Source organism: Callorhinchus milii, unplaced genomic scaffold (assembly GCF_018977255.1).
Source record: "Callorhinchus milii isolate IMCB2004 unplaced genomic scaffold, IMCB_Cmil_1.0 Scaffold2, whole genome shotgun sequence".
Classification (NCBI taxonomy): Eukaryota; Metazoa; Chordata; class Chondrichthyes; order Chimaeriformes; family Callorhinchidae; genus Callorhinchus; species Callorhinchus milii.
The window spans coordinates 12,789,526-12,809,353 of NW_024704743.1; the positions used below are offsets into that span (position 1 = coordinate 12,789,526).

The 19,828-nt window shown below is 46.4% G+C and overlaps 1 protein-coding gene across 1 annotated transcript in view; it reads right to left on the minus strand.

The window, feature by feature from the left end:
- LOC103187041 (phosphatase and actin regulator 1) overlaps nt 1-9,168 on the minus strand; it is a 173,611-nt gene extending 164,443 nt beyond the window's left edge. The window contains exon 1 of the mRNA XM_007906373.2: nt 8,992-9,168. Within this exon, the coding sequence (XP_007904564.1) occupies nt 8,992-9,103 (112 nt within the window). The 5' untranslated portion in view covers nt 9,104-9,168. The remainder of the gene's footprint in view (nt 1-8,991) is intronic.
- Between the last annotated feature and the right edge of the window lie 10,660 nt (nt 9,169-19,828).

A 19,828-nucleotide genomic window follows, 5' to 3' on the forward strand; every position in this document is an offset into this window, starting at 1 on the left:
CATAACATTTAATATGACTTATGCAAAGTATGAGTTATGGCAAACTTGCATAAGTCCTATGGTTTGGTGGTTAGAGCACTCGCCTCGCAAGCGAGAAGACCTGGGTTCAATTCCCAGGCAGTGCAAAACTTTAGGCAAGTTTCCTTACTCCACATGCCTCTTTTTACCTAGCAATGAGTAGGAACCCGGTTGTTAGTCGACTGACAGATCACTTTTTTGGGGTAATATTCCCTTCAAAAAAGAATAATAATAATAATTTGGTAATTTCACTCAATCCACAACTGGTTGTGGGATACTGCTGGGCACAATTGCCTCCCGAAATATGTAGTCAATTCACTTTACAGTATATTCTGTGAAGCGCTTTGAGAACATCTCAAAGTCAGGATAAGGCTCCATATCAAATGCAAGGATTATTATTATTATGACTAACACATAAAAAATTCACAATTATTGTACTAGCTAGTGACATTAACAAAAGTGTTGGATTGTGCATATCCAGTGTTCCATTTGATGCAGGTGGGGGAAACAAAACCAAAAAAAGTTTTGTCCTGGCAGTCGGTAACATCGGTAGCATCAAGTGCAGTAATGGAGTTACAAGTTATGCAATTATTGCATATAAATTTAAGTGGTTTTAGTAGGAAATTGAACGGGACTCGGGTGCATCCGCGTCCTCACCTTCAAAGCCCTCAACGGCTTCGCTCCTCCTTACTTCTATGACCGCCTAATCCCCTAGTAACCCGCCCGCTTCATCCGTTCAGCGGGCTCTGGCTTGCTTCACGCCCCCCACCTTACCAGCCCCACCATTGGCAGGCGGGCTTTCAGCCTCTCTGCCCATACCCTCTGGAATTCCATCCCACAGTCGCTCTGTCTCTCCCTTGCCTCCTTCAAGACACGTCTCAGGACTCTCCTCTTCGACCGTGCCTTCAGTCACCCTCCTACTCCTAGCCTTCACCCCTCCTGATCCCAACAACCAGCTCAGGTGCAGATCCCTGACTGTGCAGAACATTGGGAAGTCCTCCTGACATGAAGGGCACTATACAAATGTAATTTGTTGTTGTTGTGGATGTACGACTTAGGTGATTATACGATTCATACAGATAAGGCTTATGCGGGTATTACTGTACTAGAATTTAAATGGTATTGTGAAAATAAACCCACCACAATACTTTGCTGCACTGAGAATCATCTGAGACAGATTATAAGGGAACAGATTTAGGGTTGAAAGAGCAATTTCAAAACAGACACCAGGAAATATTTATTTACCAAAATGGTAATTAACGACTGGAACAGGTTATTAGCACGGGTGGTAGAGGTCAGGACGCTGGACTCATTTAAAAATCAGCTTGATAGTGTGATAGGAGGATGGTGAAGTTGGTATTCTGGAAGAATGAGATCAAAGGGGCCAAAGGACCTTCTTTGTACAAAGCTTTATTGTGATCAAACACTGCTAGGGAGGCACATGTGGGATAGATGCAGAGTAATGCTCCTATTCTTCTGCTACAGCATTAACTATCCATATAACACTTGATTTTTTCCACTTCCCACGACATCTATAATTTGTATCATGCTGCAAGATTTCCAGTTAAGTGTACATTTCTGTCAATTGTGGATAGTATGTGGTGTGGGTCTGTACTGCGAAACTCACACTTCCAATATGATTTCACACAAGTCCCTTAAAGCCAGAATTAAGGTGACTTCTCAACCATTAACAATATTCAAATATAAGCCCTAAGGTCTACAGCTGCCAGGGAATACCACAAGGGCAGTTGAGCCTGCATGCGCAGGCTCTCTCCCTCCCTCTCTTTCTGTCTCTGCCCCGTGCTTGAGAAGGGAAGAAGGCTAAAACGAGGTGGAATTTCGGAATTTCGGACCACTGATGTCCACAGCATGTTTGGTATATCTTTTTATATTATGTATGCAGCAAACATTTTTTGCAAAAAAATCACAGTGTAATAAGGTTCACTGTGCTTCTCCGCTCTCTGTGATATTACCAAACTGGCTTCAATGTGAAATGACGTTTTCTAATAATGTGATCAGATGGCCAGATGGATCCACTGGAGGAATCTTTTGGGAAGTTAGTTAGATGGATTAAATGGGCAAATAGGGTGAGCAGGGTGAAACCTTGGGCAAGTTTTCTTACTCCACATGCCTGATAATAATCCCTCAAGAAAAAAAACACAATAATAATTTGGTCACTCAATCCGCGACTGTTTGTTGGACACTGCTGTGTGCAATTGGCTGCCGCGTTTCGACCACAAATATACAGTCGATTCACTTTACAGCATATTCTGTGAAGTGCTTTGAGATGTCTATAAGATGTGAAAAGCGCTATCTCAAATACAAGGATTATTATTATTATGTAATGCAGATTATGAAAATAATAATAATCCTTGCATTTGATAAAGCGCTTTCCACGTCGGGAGGACGTCCCAAAGCGCTTCACAGAACACACTGTAAAGTGAATTGACTGTATATTTGTGGGCGAACGCGGCAGCCAATTGCACACAGCAATGTCCCACAAACAGTCGTTGATTGAAAATGACCAATTAATCATTGTTTTTGGTTTTTGGTTTTGGAGGGATTATTAGGCTCTGTGTGGAGTAAGGAAACTTGCCCAAGGTTTCGCCCTCTGTCTGGAATTGAACTCAGGTCTCTCGCTTGCAAAGCGAGTGCTCTAACCACTGAGCTACAGAAAAGTCGCACTGTGGCCGCTATTAAGTGTTGGTGACCGCACACTGAGGCCACCCAAAACATTTAATTTGAGAACCACTGTGCTAATCAATTTTCATTTGATTACTTGCAAATTGACTGCAATTCATCTACAAATTCACAGTCCCTACCCTTTTTAAAAAACTTTATGAGGGACTTTCAGACATTCAACATATTAGTCACAACATCAAATATAATAATAATCCTTGCATTTGATATTGTGCTCAAAGTGCTAAAGTGTAGTGACTGTGTATTTTGTAAGTGAACACAACAGTCAATTGCGCACAGCAGCGTCCCACAAACAGCCATAAAGTAAATGACCAATCTTATTTGGAGGATTGTTGGCCAAGGCACCAGGTGAAACTCCTTTCTCTTTCAAATAGTGCTTTGTAAGGATGATTATTATTGGGGTCAATTTTGTATTCACAGATTTCTTAATTTAGAATGCAATGCAAACAATAATTAGATGTATGTCTCACATGCATTTCTGACTGAAGGGCATCCCGTTCCAAATGTAGATTGAGTGTGATTGCATTTCCTGTGATTTAGCATCATAGACTTTTGGATTTCTTAATTAAGAAATTTGTTAAGAAATGTTACAAATTTACCAGGCACATTATTTTGTACTCTCAGTTTTGGTCTAGCTATAAATCCTCATATGTTATTTGTGGGTCACAAATTGCTTTGCCTGAAAACAAAGCTCTGAACAAAGCGCTACAAAGTGCTGTGTTTTATTTCTCCGCATAGTTTGAAAAGGTGCTCAGTGGCACTCACTTACATGAAATTATTCAAACTGCACAAGGAAACAACAACTAATAAAACCAGTGTAAAGGTGCATTACTACTACCAAAAAGCTGACCAAAAAGAACAAGTAGTAGTAATATATCTTTGTGTGTTCTTTGTGTGTTCCTCTGACACACAAAGGAAAAGGATTATTATGTTGCTTTAGAGTTTCCAAATTAAACTACTGAGAGTTTTACTGGAAGTATATTATAGTCCATTCACTTTACAGTACATTCTGTGAAGTGCTTTGAGACGTCAAGGAGACGTGAAAAGCGCTATATCAAATGCAAGGATTATTTTTATTATTTAATATGGAAATTTCCATTTATCTGGTATGGAGTGTACACTGTTTCCCCAGAGCGACCTACCCTGCTTACCTAAATCCAGGTAGCTTAGGTGTATCTTGGCAAGAGATAACTCTTGGAGATTCCATTGTGTTTGGGGGGTATTGCTGGAGTTAAATAAGCTAAAAGCAGCTAAAAAGCAAGTGTTCCACAGCTAGGACCACTCTGCCCATTGGGGTTTTGGGTTTACAGGATTAACAGGAGCTGGATGAGGAGAATCCCAATGACTGTTTTCCTCTATAAATCCTATTCATAATTCCTTGGAACTACTTGCTTTTTAAAGCAGGAACCAACAAACAAGAGTTCCCTATCTCAGACCCAGAACAGCAACAGATTACCCTAAAGATTTTGTCATATGAAAGTAGCTGCCTTCAAAATCAAATTGTTTAAAAGCACTAGATCCTCTTTCATGTGAGCAACAGCAATACCCAAGAGTATTTAATTTGCTTTAATACTATTGAACAAATCAATGCGCTTGTGGCAGATTGATGACATTAAAAATTAAAACTGCTTGAATGTGCCCAGATTACTGATGCCGACTGTTCAAGATTGCTTAAAGGAGAAATAAATTTTCTGGGTAAAATTCCCCTTACTGTGACAATTTATTGGCCTTTTAAAAACATCTAGTGTTTTCGTACAAATAAACACACACAGCACACACACACACTATTTTTGACAGCAGTGGATGCTGATGCTGGGTACGGGGAAGCAATCACCCGAGTTCCTGTTTGAAGCTACACAATGCAACAATCAGCTGATTGAAACTCTATGAAAAAAAACCCAGCAAACACTGTGGAAAGGGTCAATTACATTATCAGTATTTTCTTCAGCTGCTGCTGGGCATGGAGCACGCGCTCAGCATAACAAATTAATCGACTAACATTACCAATTAAAATGTGGATAACTTCTCCCCCCCACATCCCCACTGTCAAAGAGACCCTTTTCTTTAGTTTTTGTTGTTGTAAAAGAAATAAAAAGCCACAAAATTGTAAGGAATAGGACATTTTAACAACAAAATAGTTGTATTTCTTTAGACCATTTCTCATTTAGCAAAGAAATCAGATTGATATTCATTGATATTCATTCTCTGTACACTGTGTAAACAACTTTTACATGCCACACTAAGTCCTCCCAACATGAACGGAAGGCACTATAGAGATGTAAATTTGTACTGTATCCTACAGTAGTTTGTTCATATTAGCTCTGCTAATAATAGCTCAACATCATTATTACAACAATTGAGATCACTTTGAAAATGAATTACATACAGAATATAATTGTTAATATACAGTAATGAACTGCTGAGAAGCATTGGTGTAGAGTTTCTGTGACAGTTAGTGATTTAATATTGTTTAAAAGAATTTCAATTGTATCAAGGAAATAACGACAATGATTTATTGATATTGTGCCACTTTAACGTATTCAAAGTGTTGTTCAGAAAAGCAGCTTAACCAGAGCAGTGTGGCCCAACAAACAGTCCGCAGACCGCATCAGACCTGGCGGGTGATCTTATCGGGTCCGAGACCATTTCCTACATTCCAACTTCCGCTCTCTTCCTGGTGAACATCCTCCCAGGACAGCGGCAGGAGTTGGAGGCTAGGAGGACGCAGCGCAGACAGTGGAAATAACGCTGGCCATTATTACAGTGTATTCCCGAGCTGAGGGGAAGGCAAGCGTGTCTCCTTATCCACCGTGTCTTTAGCAACCGCCGGCTCCTGCCACTGCAGATAGAGAACCGTACATCTGATTGAGAGAGAAAGGGATTGAGAGAGGGGGAGAGAGAGACAGGGAGAGAGAGGGGGGTGAGTGGGGGGAAGAGAGGGGGGAAAGAAGGGAGAAGGGGAGAGAGAGGGATTGAGTGAGAGTGAGGGATGGAGAGGGGTAAAGAGAGGGGGTGAAAGAGAGGGATTGAGTGAAAGGTGGGAGAGAGGGGGAGTGTGTGAGTGGAGGTGTGTGTGAGAGAGAGGTGAGAAAGGGGGAGTGAGAGAGAGAGACTGTGTGAGAGGGGGGAGAGAGTGATTGAGGGAGGGGAGAGAGAGTGTGTGTGAGTATGAGTAAGAGATCAGAAAGAGAGAGAGAGGGGGGGAAATTGAGAGAGGGTGATTATCAGAGAGAGGAGAGGGAGGGAAAGAGTGATTGAGGGGGTCAGAGGGAAGAGGGAGAATGAGAGAGAGAGTAATAGGGAGAGAGAGCATGAGGGAGGGGAGAGAGAGAAATAAAAAGAGTGAGAGTCTCCCTCAGTCGCTGCGGTGGGGACTGAGGACAGACACCCACTGATTTCCTCACAGAAAGCTTCCTCTTTCCCCACGAATAAAATTATTTACGTCCTTCATCCCACTCCACCCCCTCCCTCCGCTACTCCTGCGATCTCCTAATCTGGCCGTTCCCTTTGCCCAGCAAACACCGGGTTGCTTCATGTCCCCCCACCCCATCTGCCTCACCACTGCCATTTTGCCCCCGCTCTCTGGAGCTCCATTCCTGGTGCCCCTCCAACTCGTTTTCTCTCTCCTCTCTTTCAAGGCACTTCAAGATCGAATTCTTTTGGCTTCCAACGCCCCAGCTCAGGGTCCCAGCCGGCAGTGTCAAGCACTTTGACCTTCCAACAAGGAAAAGGTGCTACATCAATGTTGTTATGTTTCTGGTAGGGAAACACAAAATATTGTTTACGGGGCCCTCGGACCTTTTTCAAACAGGGAATCCTAAAGGTTGGACCCTGAACTGGAGGAAATGCAGACTGGTGCAATACAATTAAATGTCACCATTTCACCGTATTTCAATCACCATATCAGTCTGAGCCATTATTTTGCTGTTTTATTGTGCCGTGCACATTGATTGTAGAATTTTCTATTATTTCCTAAGTTTCAGAAGGTATACTTTGCCTAAGTCGTATTTAATGTATGGTCCCAACTGGTACGATTGATGTGTGAGGTTTACTGTATTTCTCAAAAACATCTCTGGCCCTGCCTTGCCCTTCAGTCGCCAGACATCAAAACATGTAGCAGAAACAGCCTGTTCTCCATCATACAGATTCCTGAGCAGCACCACCCAAACTACCAGCCACAGTGACTCCCTGCTTTCAGATACAGCACAGTAGCTTAGAGGACCCACACCCGAGCATCATCCGAAGCTAAACAATAAAGCACTTCCTATCTTACCGTGATGTTCACCCACAGCAATATAACTCACCTCGGCCAAAAGGTGTCTCACTAAAATCAGAAGGATCTTTTATCCCTCTCAAGATTGCAAACCAGATTGCACCATTTGTATACAGATCATCGTTCACATACAGATCACTGCCTCTTACTCAGATCTTCCAGATGACTGTGCACTGGATAAACATTCCCATGTTTTTGTCTGGGAGCTGGAGCAGGAGCTGGAGCTGGAGCAGGAGCTGGAGCAGGAGCAGGAGCAGGAGCTGGAGCAGGAGCTGGAGCAGGAGCTGGAGCAGGAGCAGGAGCTGGAGCTGGAGCAGGAGCTGGAGCAGGAGCAGGAGCTGGAGCAGGAGCTGGAGCTGGAGCAGGAGCTGGAGCAGGAGCTGGAGCAGGAGCAGGAGCTGGAGCAGGAGCAGGAGCTGGAGCTGGAGCAGGAGCTGGAGCAGGAGCAGGAGCTGGAGCAGGAGCTGGAGCAGGAGCAGGAGCAGGAGCAGGAGCTGGAGCAGGAGCAGGAGCTGGAGCAGGAGCTGGAGCAGGAGCTGGAGCAGGAGCAGGAGCAGGAGCAGGAGCTGGAGCAGGAGCAGGAGCAGGAGCAGGAGCTGGAGCAGGAGCTGGAGCTGGAGCAGGAGCAGGAGCTGGAGCAGGTCTGAGGAGCTCAGAGTAGACGGCGGCTGCAGTCTGCACACCGCGGGGGGGGGGGAGGGGGAGGGGGGTGACGAACAGGTGCACTCGCCGCCGTGGAGACCCCCCACTCCCCCCTCCCCCCCCCCCACCCCGAGAAAGAAAAACAAGGGAAGCAAATAAACAAAGGAATAACAATAATATCAGACATAAATAAAGCAAAGCTGCTGCCTCTAAACAGCGCTGGAAATCACAGCCCCCCCCCCCCCCAGCACCTGAGGCTCCCAAACTGTCTGGGTTTCTGGAAACAACTGGACTGAGACCGGAGCACTGACACAGCAGAGCCCCCACCGCCCCCTCCCCCCCCCGGACCCACTCTCTCTGCACATTGCTGCACAGATGTGAAAAATTGCACCTATTCCAGCGGTTCGGATGGAGGCAACGCGCGGAGTTATTTCCAGGGGGTCCTGGTCTGGTCCTGGTCCGGTCTGGGGAGGGAGGGGTCGTGGTCGCTGTCAGACTGACTGCCCCCCCCACACCCTGTCAGAGCTCTCCCCCCCACACCCCCTGTCAGAGCTCTCCCCCCACACCCCCTGTCAGAGCTCTCCCCCCACACCCCCCCCACCCCCTGTCAGAGCTCTCCCCCCACACCCCCTGTCAGAGCTCTCCCCCCCACCCCCCCCCACACCCCTGTCAGAGCTCTCCCCCCACACCCCCTGTCAGAGCTCTCCCCCCCACACCCCCCCCACACCCCCTGTCAGAGCTCTCCCCCCCACACCCCCTGTCAGAGCTCTCCCCCCCACACCCCCCCACACCCCTGTCAGAGCTCTCCCCCCACACCCCCTCCACACCCCCTGTCAGAGCTCTCCCCCCCCACACCCCCTGTCAGAGCTCTCCCCCCACACCCCCTGTCAGAGCTCTCCCCCCCACACCCCCCCACACCCCCTGTCAGAGCTCTCCCCCCCCCCCCCCCCCCACCCCCTGTCAGAGCTCCCCCCACACCCCCTGTCAGAGCTCTCCCCCCCACACCCCCTGTCAGAGCTCTCCCCCCCACACCCCCTGTCAGAGCTCTCCCCCCCACACCCCCCTGTCAGAGCTCTCCCCCCCACACCCCCCACACCCCCTGTCAGAGCTCTCCCCCCCCCCCCCCCACACCCCTGTCAGAGCTCTCCCCCCACACCCCCCCCACACCCCCTGTCAGAGCTCTCCCCCCCACACCCGTCAGAGCTCTCCCCCCACACCCCCTGTCAGAGCTCTCCCCCCCACACCCCCCCCACACCCCCTGTCAGAGCTCTCCCCGGCGCTCACTCACCCGAACAAAGAGCCGCGGTTTCCCGAGCCCGAGCCGAGCCGAGCCCGAGCCCGAGCCGAGCCCCGCTTACCTGTCTCCACGTTGAGGGATATGCGCGCCTCGGTGAGGTAGGGGGTGTCGCTCTTGGACCGGACTCTTCGGATGGGCCGGCGATCTGCTTCCTCCCCCGAAGAGGCCGCCATTAATGTATCGGCTGCGATGAGGGTCGGCCGGCGGGCAGCAGCTGCACCGCGCCGCCCCCGCCCCCGGCAACACCGTACCGAGGATGCGGGAGCGAAGCAGAGAGAGAGGAGGGGAGGAGGGCAGAGAGGAGGGGGGAGAGGGGGCGGGAGGGGGAGACAGGGACAGCGTTACACACAAACTGGAGGGGATGGCAGGAAATCCCGCCCACACCCCCTACACAATACACCCCCTCCCCCCACCCCCCAAACACCCAGCACAGCCCCCCTCCCCCCACACCAGTCTGCACCCCCCCCCCCCCACCCGGCACCCCCCCCCGGCACCCCCACCCCCCCCCCCCCCCCCCCGGCATCCACCACCCACTCCGGCACCCCCCCCCCCACCCGGCACCCCCCCCAGGCACCCCCACCCCGGCACCCCCCCCCCCCGGCACCCGCCCACCCCGGCACCCGCCCACCCCGGCACCCAGCCACCCTGCCCGGCACCCACCCACCCCGGCACCCCACCCGGCACCCACCCCACGCACCCACCCCCGCACACCACCCGGCACCCACCCACCCCGGCACCCGGCCACCTCCGCACCCACCCCCGGCACCCAGCCACCCACCCCGGCATCCCGCCCGGCACCCACCCACCTCGGCACCCACCCACCCCGGCACCCCGCCCGGCACCCATCCACCTCGGCACCCACCCCGGCACCCAGCCACCCACCCCGGCACCCCGCCCGGCACCCACCACCCCGGCACCCATCCCAGCACCCCGCCCGGCACCCTCCCACCCCGGCACCCAGCCACCCACCCCGGCACCCCGCCCGGCACCACCACCCCGGCACCCATCCAGCACCCCGCCCGCACCCTCCCACCCCGGCACCCAGCCACCCACCCCGTCACCCCGCCCGGCACCCACCCACCCCGGCACCCCGCCCAGCACCCACCCACCCGGCACCTACCCACCCTGGCACCCCACCCGGCACCCACCCACCCAACTCAGCACCCACCCTGGCACCCACCCAGCCCGGCACCCCGCCCCGGGCTCCACTCTCTGCCTGTCTGTCTGACTGACTGACTGAGCCCTGGACACATGGACTGCAATAAACTCGCAACCGCGTTTCCAGTCGGAGATCGCTTACTTGTTGTAAGCAATAACACACCTGACAATCTGCACTTAACAGTGGTTACAATTCATGGAAGTCACTTAATTTTGCAATGTTTTGTATCACTTTCTTTCGTTTCGTTTGTATTCCATCCTTTCATAGACAAGGGAACAATATTAACTGGAAAGCAAGTTACAGTAAGTTGCGGAATCTAATTCTTTCTCTCAGGTACACTGTTCAAGGGCAATGAACCTGCAAACTTTCAGGGTCACACACGAAACAAGTTTGACCTGATATAACTCAATTTATTTATTTGAAAGAATCAAAGCAAACGCTAATGAAGGCAAATGGCTGAATGAATGGAGAAGTTCTTACAATATTCAATGTTCTGACTCTGGGGGGGAATAAATAATGAAATATAGCTTCACTAAACAGGCTCCTGGGCTCAGGTGCTAAAGCTTGTTTTGCCTATTCACCAAAACATATTTTTAAACACATTTTCGATTCGTTTCTAGTTTGTTTTCAAAATACGGTTTTACTGGTGTATGTTTTGGAAGCGTGCTAAGAAATGTTACAAGTACAAATAATGATCAAATTCATCTGGTTCGGTTCTCTTGTGCTCCTGGGTCAAAAATATTTAAAAAATTCCGTATCACTTTATAACGAAATAGTGACTTTAATCAATATTTTTGTTTGGGCATAGTGTATTTCAAACAAATAATAATGCTGTACTACAACAACAAATTACATTCATATTGCGCTTTTCATGTCGGGAGGATGTCCCAAAGCATTGTTTCAGTGAATTATGTGCTTAATGAAGAGTTTTTGTTTGGTCAGTCAGGTGTCTGACACGTGCGGAAACACATCACCATGCTTAGCAGTATCCAAACCAAACCGAGAATTCCATGCATCCCACCTACACATGGAAATTCCAGAGATGTTCATAGCAAAAGAATGGGCACTCTCTTTCTGCAGGGATGCATCCTGCTTACCTAATTCCGGAAAATATTAGGCATAGGTTGCTCAGAGCCAAGGCCTGAGGTCCCCAGAGTGTGCATTAGGATACTTCTAGAGACTAACCAGCTAAAATCACATAGCTTGCCATTGAGAGCACTGCCTGACTAACTTTTCTGCTGCTTGTACAGCTAGGGTTTTGACTTGCAAGCTTAACGGGAAAAGTTCATGTCCCCAGTGACTGGTCTGTCCTTCCAAGTCTTGCCGATGAGCCAAGTTGTCTGTGAACAGGCAGGCATAGGCAAACAGATGTTGTACTCTTATGGAGTACTGTAGATCAGCCTGCCTCAGGAACTGGACTACCGAGACTGCCCCCACCGCTAGAGGATATTCACTAGTTGGTTATTTGACATCCGCCAAGTGTGGGTTTGAGCTCTCAATTGGTGAATGGTAGTAACAGGAACTCCCTGCGAGCTTCCTGGTGGGCAACGCACCTCAGCAGTAATGAGATCATTACTGCCATCTTCCTGTCCACAACTCAGGCACACATCCCTTCCCATTGAGTGATAATCCCACTGGTGGGAGGACTAGAGCTTGAGCTGCTTATCTCTCTGCAAACCTATCCAGATGTTGTTGACCTACTTGGACTCCAGATAACGCCTTCCAGCAGGTGTTGCCGCAAGCCTCGGAGTTTCCTCATCAGGTCTCTGGCAGGCATCTGCCTTCAGTTTGGTGGGAGGACTGTTGCAGGACAGCTTATGACTTGCTTGCCAACTTGATGTTCTCGAGGCCTAGGTTTAATACCTTGTACTAGGCTTAATCAGTACTAGCTGCTTAATCCAGTTTCCTCATGTGAATCCCTTGACAAATAGACGTGCCTCATGTGTAGCCTCCTCTTCCTCCAGGGTGCTTAGTGACAGGTCTGCATAGGCCAGAGCCCTCCCTCCTTTCAGCCACTTGCTGTGTTTGCCACACATTCAACCCCTGGACTTTTTCAATCCTGGACTTTGCAAACAATCCCTCAATTGCATCCCAGAAGTTCAAGCCCATAAAGGAGGACTGTTAGCACACAGGTCTTATATACCACAAGCTTGACCTACATTGGGACCTTGTTGTCCTTGCAGAGATACGAGTATGACCAGAGTGCCCTTCTCCCCTTCTCTGCATGGTTCTTGCGCTCTGAGACACCGTCCGGCGTGGAGGGCGCTATATAAATCCAAGTTGTTGTTGTTGTTCTTTAAGACATAGGAACATTGGAATAGGAGTAGGACATTCAGCCCCTTGAGCCTGTTCCGCCATTCTATTAGATATCATGGTGATCTGTACCTCAACTCCAAATTTGAATCAAATCAAAAAGAATCAACAAATGCAACTGATGCTGCTTATATTTTCCAATCAATATGCTTGATGTCTTCTCTTCAGTCATGCAGAACCATGATTCTGTATTTCAGGTACCCACCGTATGTCACACCGGATGACTCAGTGTTCAAGATGGCAGGTCCAGCGCTGAAGGTCCCCAGGGAAGTGTGTCAACAGCACAATATCATCCGCAAAAACAGAAATACCGCAATCCTCAGAGAGGCCTGGAACAAATACATCAAGTACGTCCTCCTCAGTGCCATCGAACATGTCATTGATGAATACATCAAATAGGGTGGATAGCAAAGGGCAGCCTTCTCTTACCCCCCTTTCAAGAGGAGTGGACTCAGTGAGTCCACTGTCAACCCTTACATAAATCTTGGAGCTGGAATCCACATTCCTGATTAAATGCTAGATTTGGTCATTCCAGCTTCATCACGAGTGCTTCATGAGGCATTAGATCAAAATCCTTTCGGAATTTGATGAACACAGCGTAGGTGGGTCTCCCCTTAGCCAAACGACATTCTGCAATCTCATACAAAGCTACAACCTGTCCCCCACATTCTCATGAGAATGGAAACCAACCTGCTCCTTCCTGATCAAACTAGAAGCCTCCAATGTGTAGCATATGCGTGCAAAAACTACCCGAAACACCACCATCCGGAAGAGCCACTAACATCAGAGATCCCTATTTTTCACTAGGGTGACCATTCTTATGGATAGAAACTACAATTGCACTCTGGAATACTGATGGAGTGCATGCCTCAAAGAGAATCCTGTTGACCAGTTGGAGGTTTCTGGCTTGGATCTGTACAATATCCTCATCATTCTCCAGACCCTACCCCCCACCACAGAGCAGCTTTTAGAAACTCAGCATTAATGCCGTCTGCACCTACTGTCTTGGCATTGGCAAGGGGCTACCATGTGGAGTCTACCTTCTCCCAACGGATTGGGTCATTAAGACCATCAATCTGTTTCACACCTCTCGGCAGCTCTTCCAACCTCCATGCTATGCTATGGCATGTTGTCAGATGGCAAATCTACATAATCCTCCCTCCAGCCGCTCATGGCTCTGTTGTAGAACATTGGATTTGTCCAACATTGGCACAAGCCCAGAGTAGCCCATCCAGCCATGACCGATGACAGATTTCAGCCAGCGGAAGAAAGATTTGGGATCATTCTTGTGTAGTTGTGCTCCCTTTTCGAGTGGCGCAATCCATTGATCCCACCTTCATTTCTCTAATAACCTTCCTAGCTGTATTTGGTTGAAAGGATCTAAAGAATATTAGATTCTTGTTTTGGAGTTGCTAATTGACTGTTTGAAATTTGTGATTTAACAAGTTCTTATTCTTAGACCTCTGAACGAAGACATCCATTATACACATAGACATCTCCTTGTGGAGTTAGTCAAACATGTTAACATTAATTCTGAAAGGAGGAATATACTTGTCCCTCATCATTTGAGCAATTCAGACTAAAACCATGTGAACTGTACACAATTTATGAAACAAAAAAATACTTTTGCCAAATACAGTAAAATGAAAATCAACAATTCTACACAAAGAAAGATTTAAAAATTCTAAATTTAATCAGATTTTATTTTAAAAAAATCAAAATGTTACTTGAAGAAATTTCTAATCTCACATTTTCTACTATGTATTCAATAAACACTCGAGTTTTGTGAAGACTTGACAAACATTGGACTCACGAAGAAGCTAGAGATAGCCAGCTTATATTTGAAAAAAGCAAGTCTTGCTCGACAAATTTAACAGAACTCTTTGAGAAAATGACAGAGTGTATTGGTATAGAGAATGCAGTGGATGTTGTAATTTTGGATTTTCAAAAAATATTTGATAAGGTTCAGCATAGGAGGCTAATTGAAAAAAATAAGGTGCCAGGAATTAAAATAGTAACATGGATAGAAAGTTGGACAAAATATATGGAACAGAACTTCTTGCTCCAACTTTCCTGTATTATCTGCCTTTTAGACATTTTCAAATTTTTCCAGAGGGAACCTCGCTGGGGATAATGCCCATCTTGTGATTCTGCTGATGTTCCTGATGGTTATATCCACAAAAAGCTTGGGTGATTGGTATCCTTTGTGTCAGGGTTCCCCTGAAGGATCTAGCTTGTAGGTTGGTCAGACTGGCAAATTCCCACAGGGCTCGCCCAATCCTCCAAATGTTTGTTAGTCATCATTGTGTTCCATGATGAGATGGAATTTCCCAGCAGGGCACTCTCTCTGATCTGGGTGTCATTGGCCTGCATTTGATGCATTTGATTTCTACCCTGTGGGTAGAAATTGAGAGCAGAGTGGAGTACTATGAGGGCTTCCACTTGGAATTGCTCTTCCTGAGGACCCAGTGAGCAATTCCCACATTCATCCTCTCTCTGGCATCCCTGAGATAGTCCATGCACAGAATCAGCTCATCCTTGATATCTGCCATCCACACCGCCTGTGGTACCTCACATGCCCCAAGCCTCTATGTGAAACTGGCTCCATCTGTGCACTTTCCACGTGGATTAGGCCTATGGCTGGCACAAGCAATTTGTGTTGCCTGGATCCATTAATTCACCATCTCAGGTCATACAATATTGTTGTGTCTTTTATGTTCCATGCAAATGTTCAGCTGGGAATCCCTATCCCCCTACCACCCTGATGAGTCAAGATAGAAATTGCCCAAACTCCAGCTTTAGCTAGGTTGTAATTTAGGGACCTTGGTGTTAATATGGCTCATTTGGTAACACTCTCACCTCTGAATTAAAAGATTTTGAGTTCAAGGCCCCATTGGGACTTTGAGCTTACAATCTGCACTGACTCTAGTGCAATGCTGGGAGATTGATGCATTGACAGAGGTACTGTACTTCAGTTAACCTGAAGTCACATCTATCTTTTTAGGTGGGTGTTAAAGATCTTATAATACTATTCAAAAAGAGAAGGGGAATTTAAGCGCAGTGTCCTCGCCAACAATCCCCAAGAGGAATGAAATGGAAAAGTACAAAGTCAAAGTTAAGAAGACAAGGAGATAAAGAATGGGATGAATGGAGACTGAAGTCAAAAGAAAAGAGAGACAGTGGAAGAGAAGGGAGAATGTGGTAGAAACATGCTATAATTCCGAACCAAGTAAAATTAACAATTGATGGTTAAGTATTGATTTATGTTTCCAACGAGTTATGCATGGTGGAGATATATGGAGCTGAGCCTACTGAATGAAACTGAAACATTTTGAAAATAGGTGTGAAAGAATACCAATAAAATCTTGGGTGAAGGAGTAAGTGGGACTGGATTAGTGCTCATATGTCACATAGAATTCATTTGTCTTCTTACTATTAATTTATTCGACCCTATAGGGGCAAATACAAGAAACTGCTACTTCTGAAGATAAATCGTTCAGTGAAATCAGGATCATCAGTACTGGGAAATGGAACATTTTTCCACTTTAAGCACGACATATCAACATCCAGGTCAGGCATAGCATGGCTAGATGCAGAATAAAGTTTCCTCTATTCTGCTCAAAGATTGCATCTTTGCCTTACATCAGAAAGTTAATGCTTAATGCACCAGTGAATTCTTCCATTTCCTGCATCGGCCATCATTATGATCTTACAAAGATAAAGATTAGATTAGATCATTAATGAGCAATTCTATGTTGCACGTGGTTGAGTTTGTTGAAAGCCATTTTGTGTGGGGCATCTCTGTCTGGCACATTGGAGAGACTTTCAATGCATCTGACTGGGCTGGAGTTGAACCCATTAGTTGAAGACGTAGATTGAGATGAATACTTCACAGCTTGTTCACTTGATAGAATCGTAGAATCATAGAATGTTACAGTACAGAAGGAGGACAGCCCATCCTGCCTGTGCCAGTTCTTTGGAAGTGATACCGAATCAGTCCTGCTCTTTTCCCATATCCTTGCAAATTTCTCCTTTTCAAGTACCTGTCTAATTCTCTTATAAAAGCTGTTATTGAATCTGTTTCCATCAATGTTGTTTCCTTTTTTTTGGTCAGAAAATGTCATGTGAAAATTTACCTAATATGGAAATTCCCATGTTTGGATTGGAATGTGTACTCTCTTTTCAGAGGGACGCCCCCTTACTTACATAATTCAGGAGCATGTTAGGCACAGGTTGGCAAGAGCCAAGGTTTGGAAACCTTAGAGTCTGCACTAAGGTACTGCTGATGTTTAACCAGCTAGATTTGGAAAAGCTTGGGATTGAAAGTAGTGTCTGGAAAGCTTCCCATTGCTTGTTCAGCTAGAACCACCCAGTTAGGGCTTTGACTTTCAGGGTTAATGGTAGCTGAGTGCAAAAAGTCCCTGAGCCCAGTGACCGGTCTGCCCCTCCACGTTCTGCTGCTGAGTCAAACTGGCTGAGCTGTCATCAGCAGTGCCCTGGAATACTACAGACCTGCCTGGCTCAAAAACTAGATTACCAAGACTACCACAGGGGATTGACTCCATTCTGATGTTCTGTTGGCAAGCACGTCACCTTGGAGACAGTTCAGCTACAAGGAGACCCTATTTACCTCTGCCCTAGTCACTAAATAGTCAAATCTTTAAACGCCTATGCTTCTGATGCAGTGACATATTTCATCATGAAAAGTTTATTACTCATTGGACTAAGCAACAATTCAGCCTCTGTCTTGTATCTCTTCTTCTAAACCTTAGAAAACATTCTCTTTGTGGTCTGAATTTTTAAATATATGTGTTACATATATAATTTTCTGTCATTGACAGTGTATTAACCTAAACCTTGGGCTTTGTAAAAAGCCTTGTTAATTCAATGAAATTAATTTTGTAAAACTAAAGAACCACTTGTTCTGTAATATATTCAAGTGCAGCAAGACAATGATACAACAACAAAAACAACAACAAGATTACATTTGTATAGCGCCTTTCATGTCGGGAGGACGTCCCAAGGCTCTGGACATAGTACAGCATTTTAGACCCGAGCTGGGGTTGGGTGGTAAGGGAGGGGAGGGGAAGCGGGGTGGCCGATGGAATGGTCAAAGAGGAGGGTCTTGAGGCGGGATTTGAAGGAGGCTAAGGAGGGGGCGAGGCGGAGTGACTGGGGGATGGAATTCCAGAGATTGGGGGCAGAGTGGCTGAAGGTTCTCCCGCCAATGGTGAGGCAGGTGGTTTGGGGGATGTGGAGCAGGCCAGAGCCGGGTCGAGCCTGGATACAAGATACAAGTCATATGCTGTACTGTATTTCCAATTATAACCCATCCCTGTCCTGCATGTACAGTGTTTTACATTATGATAGTATAACCACATTTGACACTCAGTGAATATTTCACTGAAAATGTTGCTTTAAATTAATTTTACAATAAAAAGAATGATAGAAGAAAAATTCTGATGATTTTCCAGAATTCATTCTTGAATTATTTTATTTTATCTATGTTTAGAAGTAATCCCATGCACACAATGTGCTTCATTTATAACAACAAAACTTGCATTTATATAGCCCCTCACATAGGGTAGATTCCCAGAAAGTTGTACTGTAACAAATTCACTGCAGATGATTTCAGTACAAAATTCCATACGTTACTGCTGTCAGCATAGACTGGATTCTTTGTTCACTAAAGAAGAGACATTTAAGGGGGGGAAGAAATCTTTAAAATTGTAAAAGGGTGTATAAAGTTGTCATAAAAAGGCTGTTTCTACTGGTTAGAAGTCCGTTATCCAGGGGACATGAATATAAGATTAGTGACAAGGGGATCTCAAAGACAATTTAGGAGATATTACTTCACTCAGAGATAGTGAGATTGTGGAACTCGCTGCCTGAAGCTGTGATTGAATCAGATAATATAGATGCATTTAAGAGGAACCAGATTTTCATATAAGGTAGAGGGGAATAGAAGGATATGAGAGGGAATAAGGAATGTGGAGTATAAACACCAGCAAGCGATAGTTGGACCAAGTAGCCTGTTTCTGTGCTGTACATTTTTTGTAAATCATTGGTCTTCCCTCTGGACTTCCTGTAACCCTACCAACCTGGCCACTTCCGCTGCTCAGCGGGCACCGACCTGCTTTATATCCTCGCCATCCTCGCCCCCACCATTAGCAGGCAGGCTTTCAGCGAACTCTGCCCCACTTTCTGGAATTCCATCCTGGAGTCCCTTTGACTCACCTCTTTTTTCCCTCTTTCAATGTTTTTTCAATGTTGAATCCACAACATATTTGTTTTTTTGGGTACCAAAGGGCTGCTAGGTGTTGCTGTACACATTTACTCTATTCACTCCAGTTGCTTCAGAAATAAGAGGCACAGTTTGTATGTGGACAAAGCTCACATTTCTGCTCTCTATTTGAAGTCTTACACTGAGGATAAATAGATGTAAGCTAAGTGTCTATTATATTTTATTTAACAAGCAAACAAAATCATGGAGGACAAGAATTGATTTTTTATTTGCAGAATAATTCAAGTCTCATACTTACTGCTGGGTAAACAGAGGCATTTGGAGTAAGGAAACTTGCCCAACGTTTCGCCCTGCCAGGAATCAAACCACATCCTCTCGCTCGTGAGACGAGTGCTCTAACCACTAAGCTCCATGTAAGCGACATACACATGCAAATTTCCCTGTGACTGCAATGGAATTAGGTAAGCAGAATGCATCTCACCTTGCACTCTGCTTAACTAAATCCAGAGACTATTAGTTGTAGGTTGGTGAGTCTCCAGAGTGCCTGCTCAGGTACTGATGGAATCTAACCAGCTAAAAGTGCAAATCTTGTTATTGAGAGCACTATTTGGCAAGCTTCTTTGTACTTCAACTGCACCAAACTTCACACGCCCATCACACCAATTTTCAGTAGGCTCCACTGATTCCCTGACTCTGAACAAGATCGACTTCAAGATCCTCCTCCTCACATACAAATCCTTTCATGCCCTAGCACCACCCTAGCTCTCTAATCTATTTGTACCTCACTTTTATGCCCATCTCCTTCACTCAGCTAACACAGACCTGCTGCATGTCCCCCAACCCCTCTGCGCCATAATCTGTGGTTGTGCCATTATACCCCTAATTTCTAGAAATCCCTGTCTTAACTCCTTTGCTTCATACCCCTCTTTATCAATCTTGAAAAACCTACCTCTTTGACAATGCCTACGGTCATCTCCCCTCTACCATTCTCCTTTCCTTGGCATACAACCTCACAGTGCACCAAGATGTTATCCTATGTGAAGGGCTTTATATATAAATGTAAGTTCTTATTGTTCCTCCTCCAGCTGTGACTCCAGGTCTGCCGATTTTCTGTCGGCTTGTCTGTCAGACATCAGGTCCTGGATGAGCGCAAACTTCCTACAACTAAATGTTGACAAGACA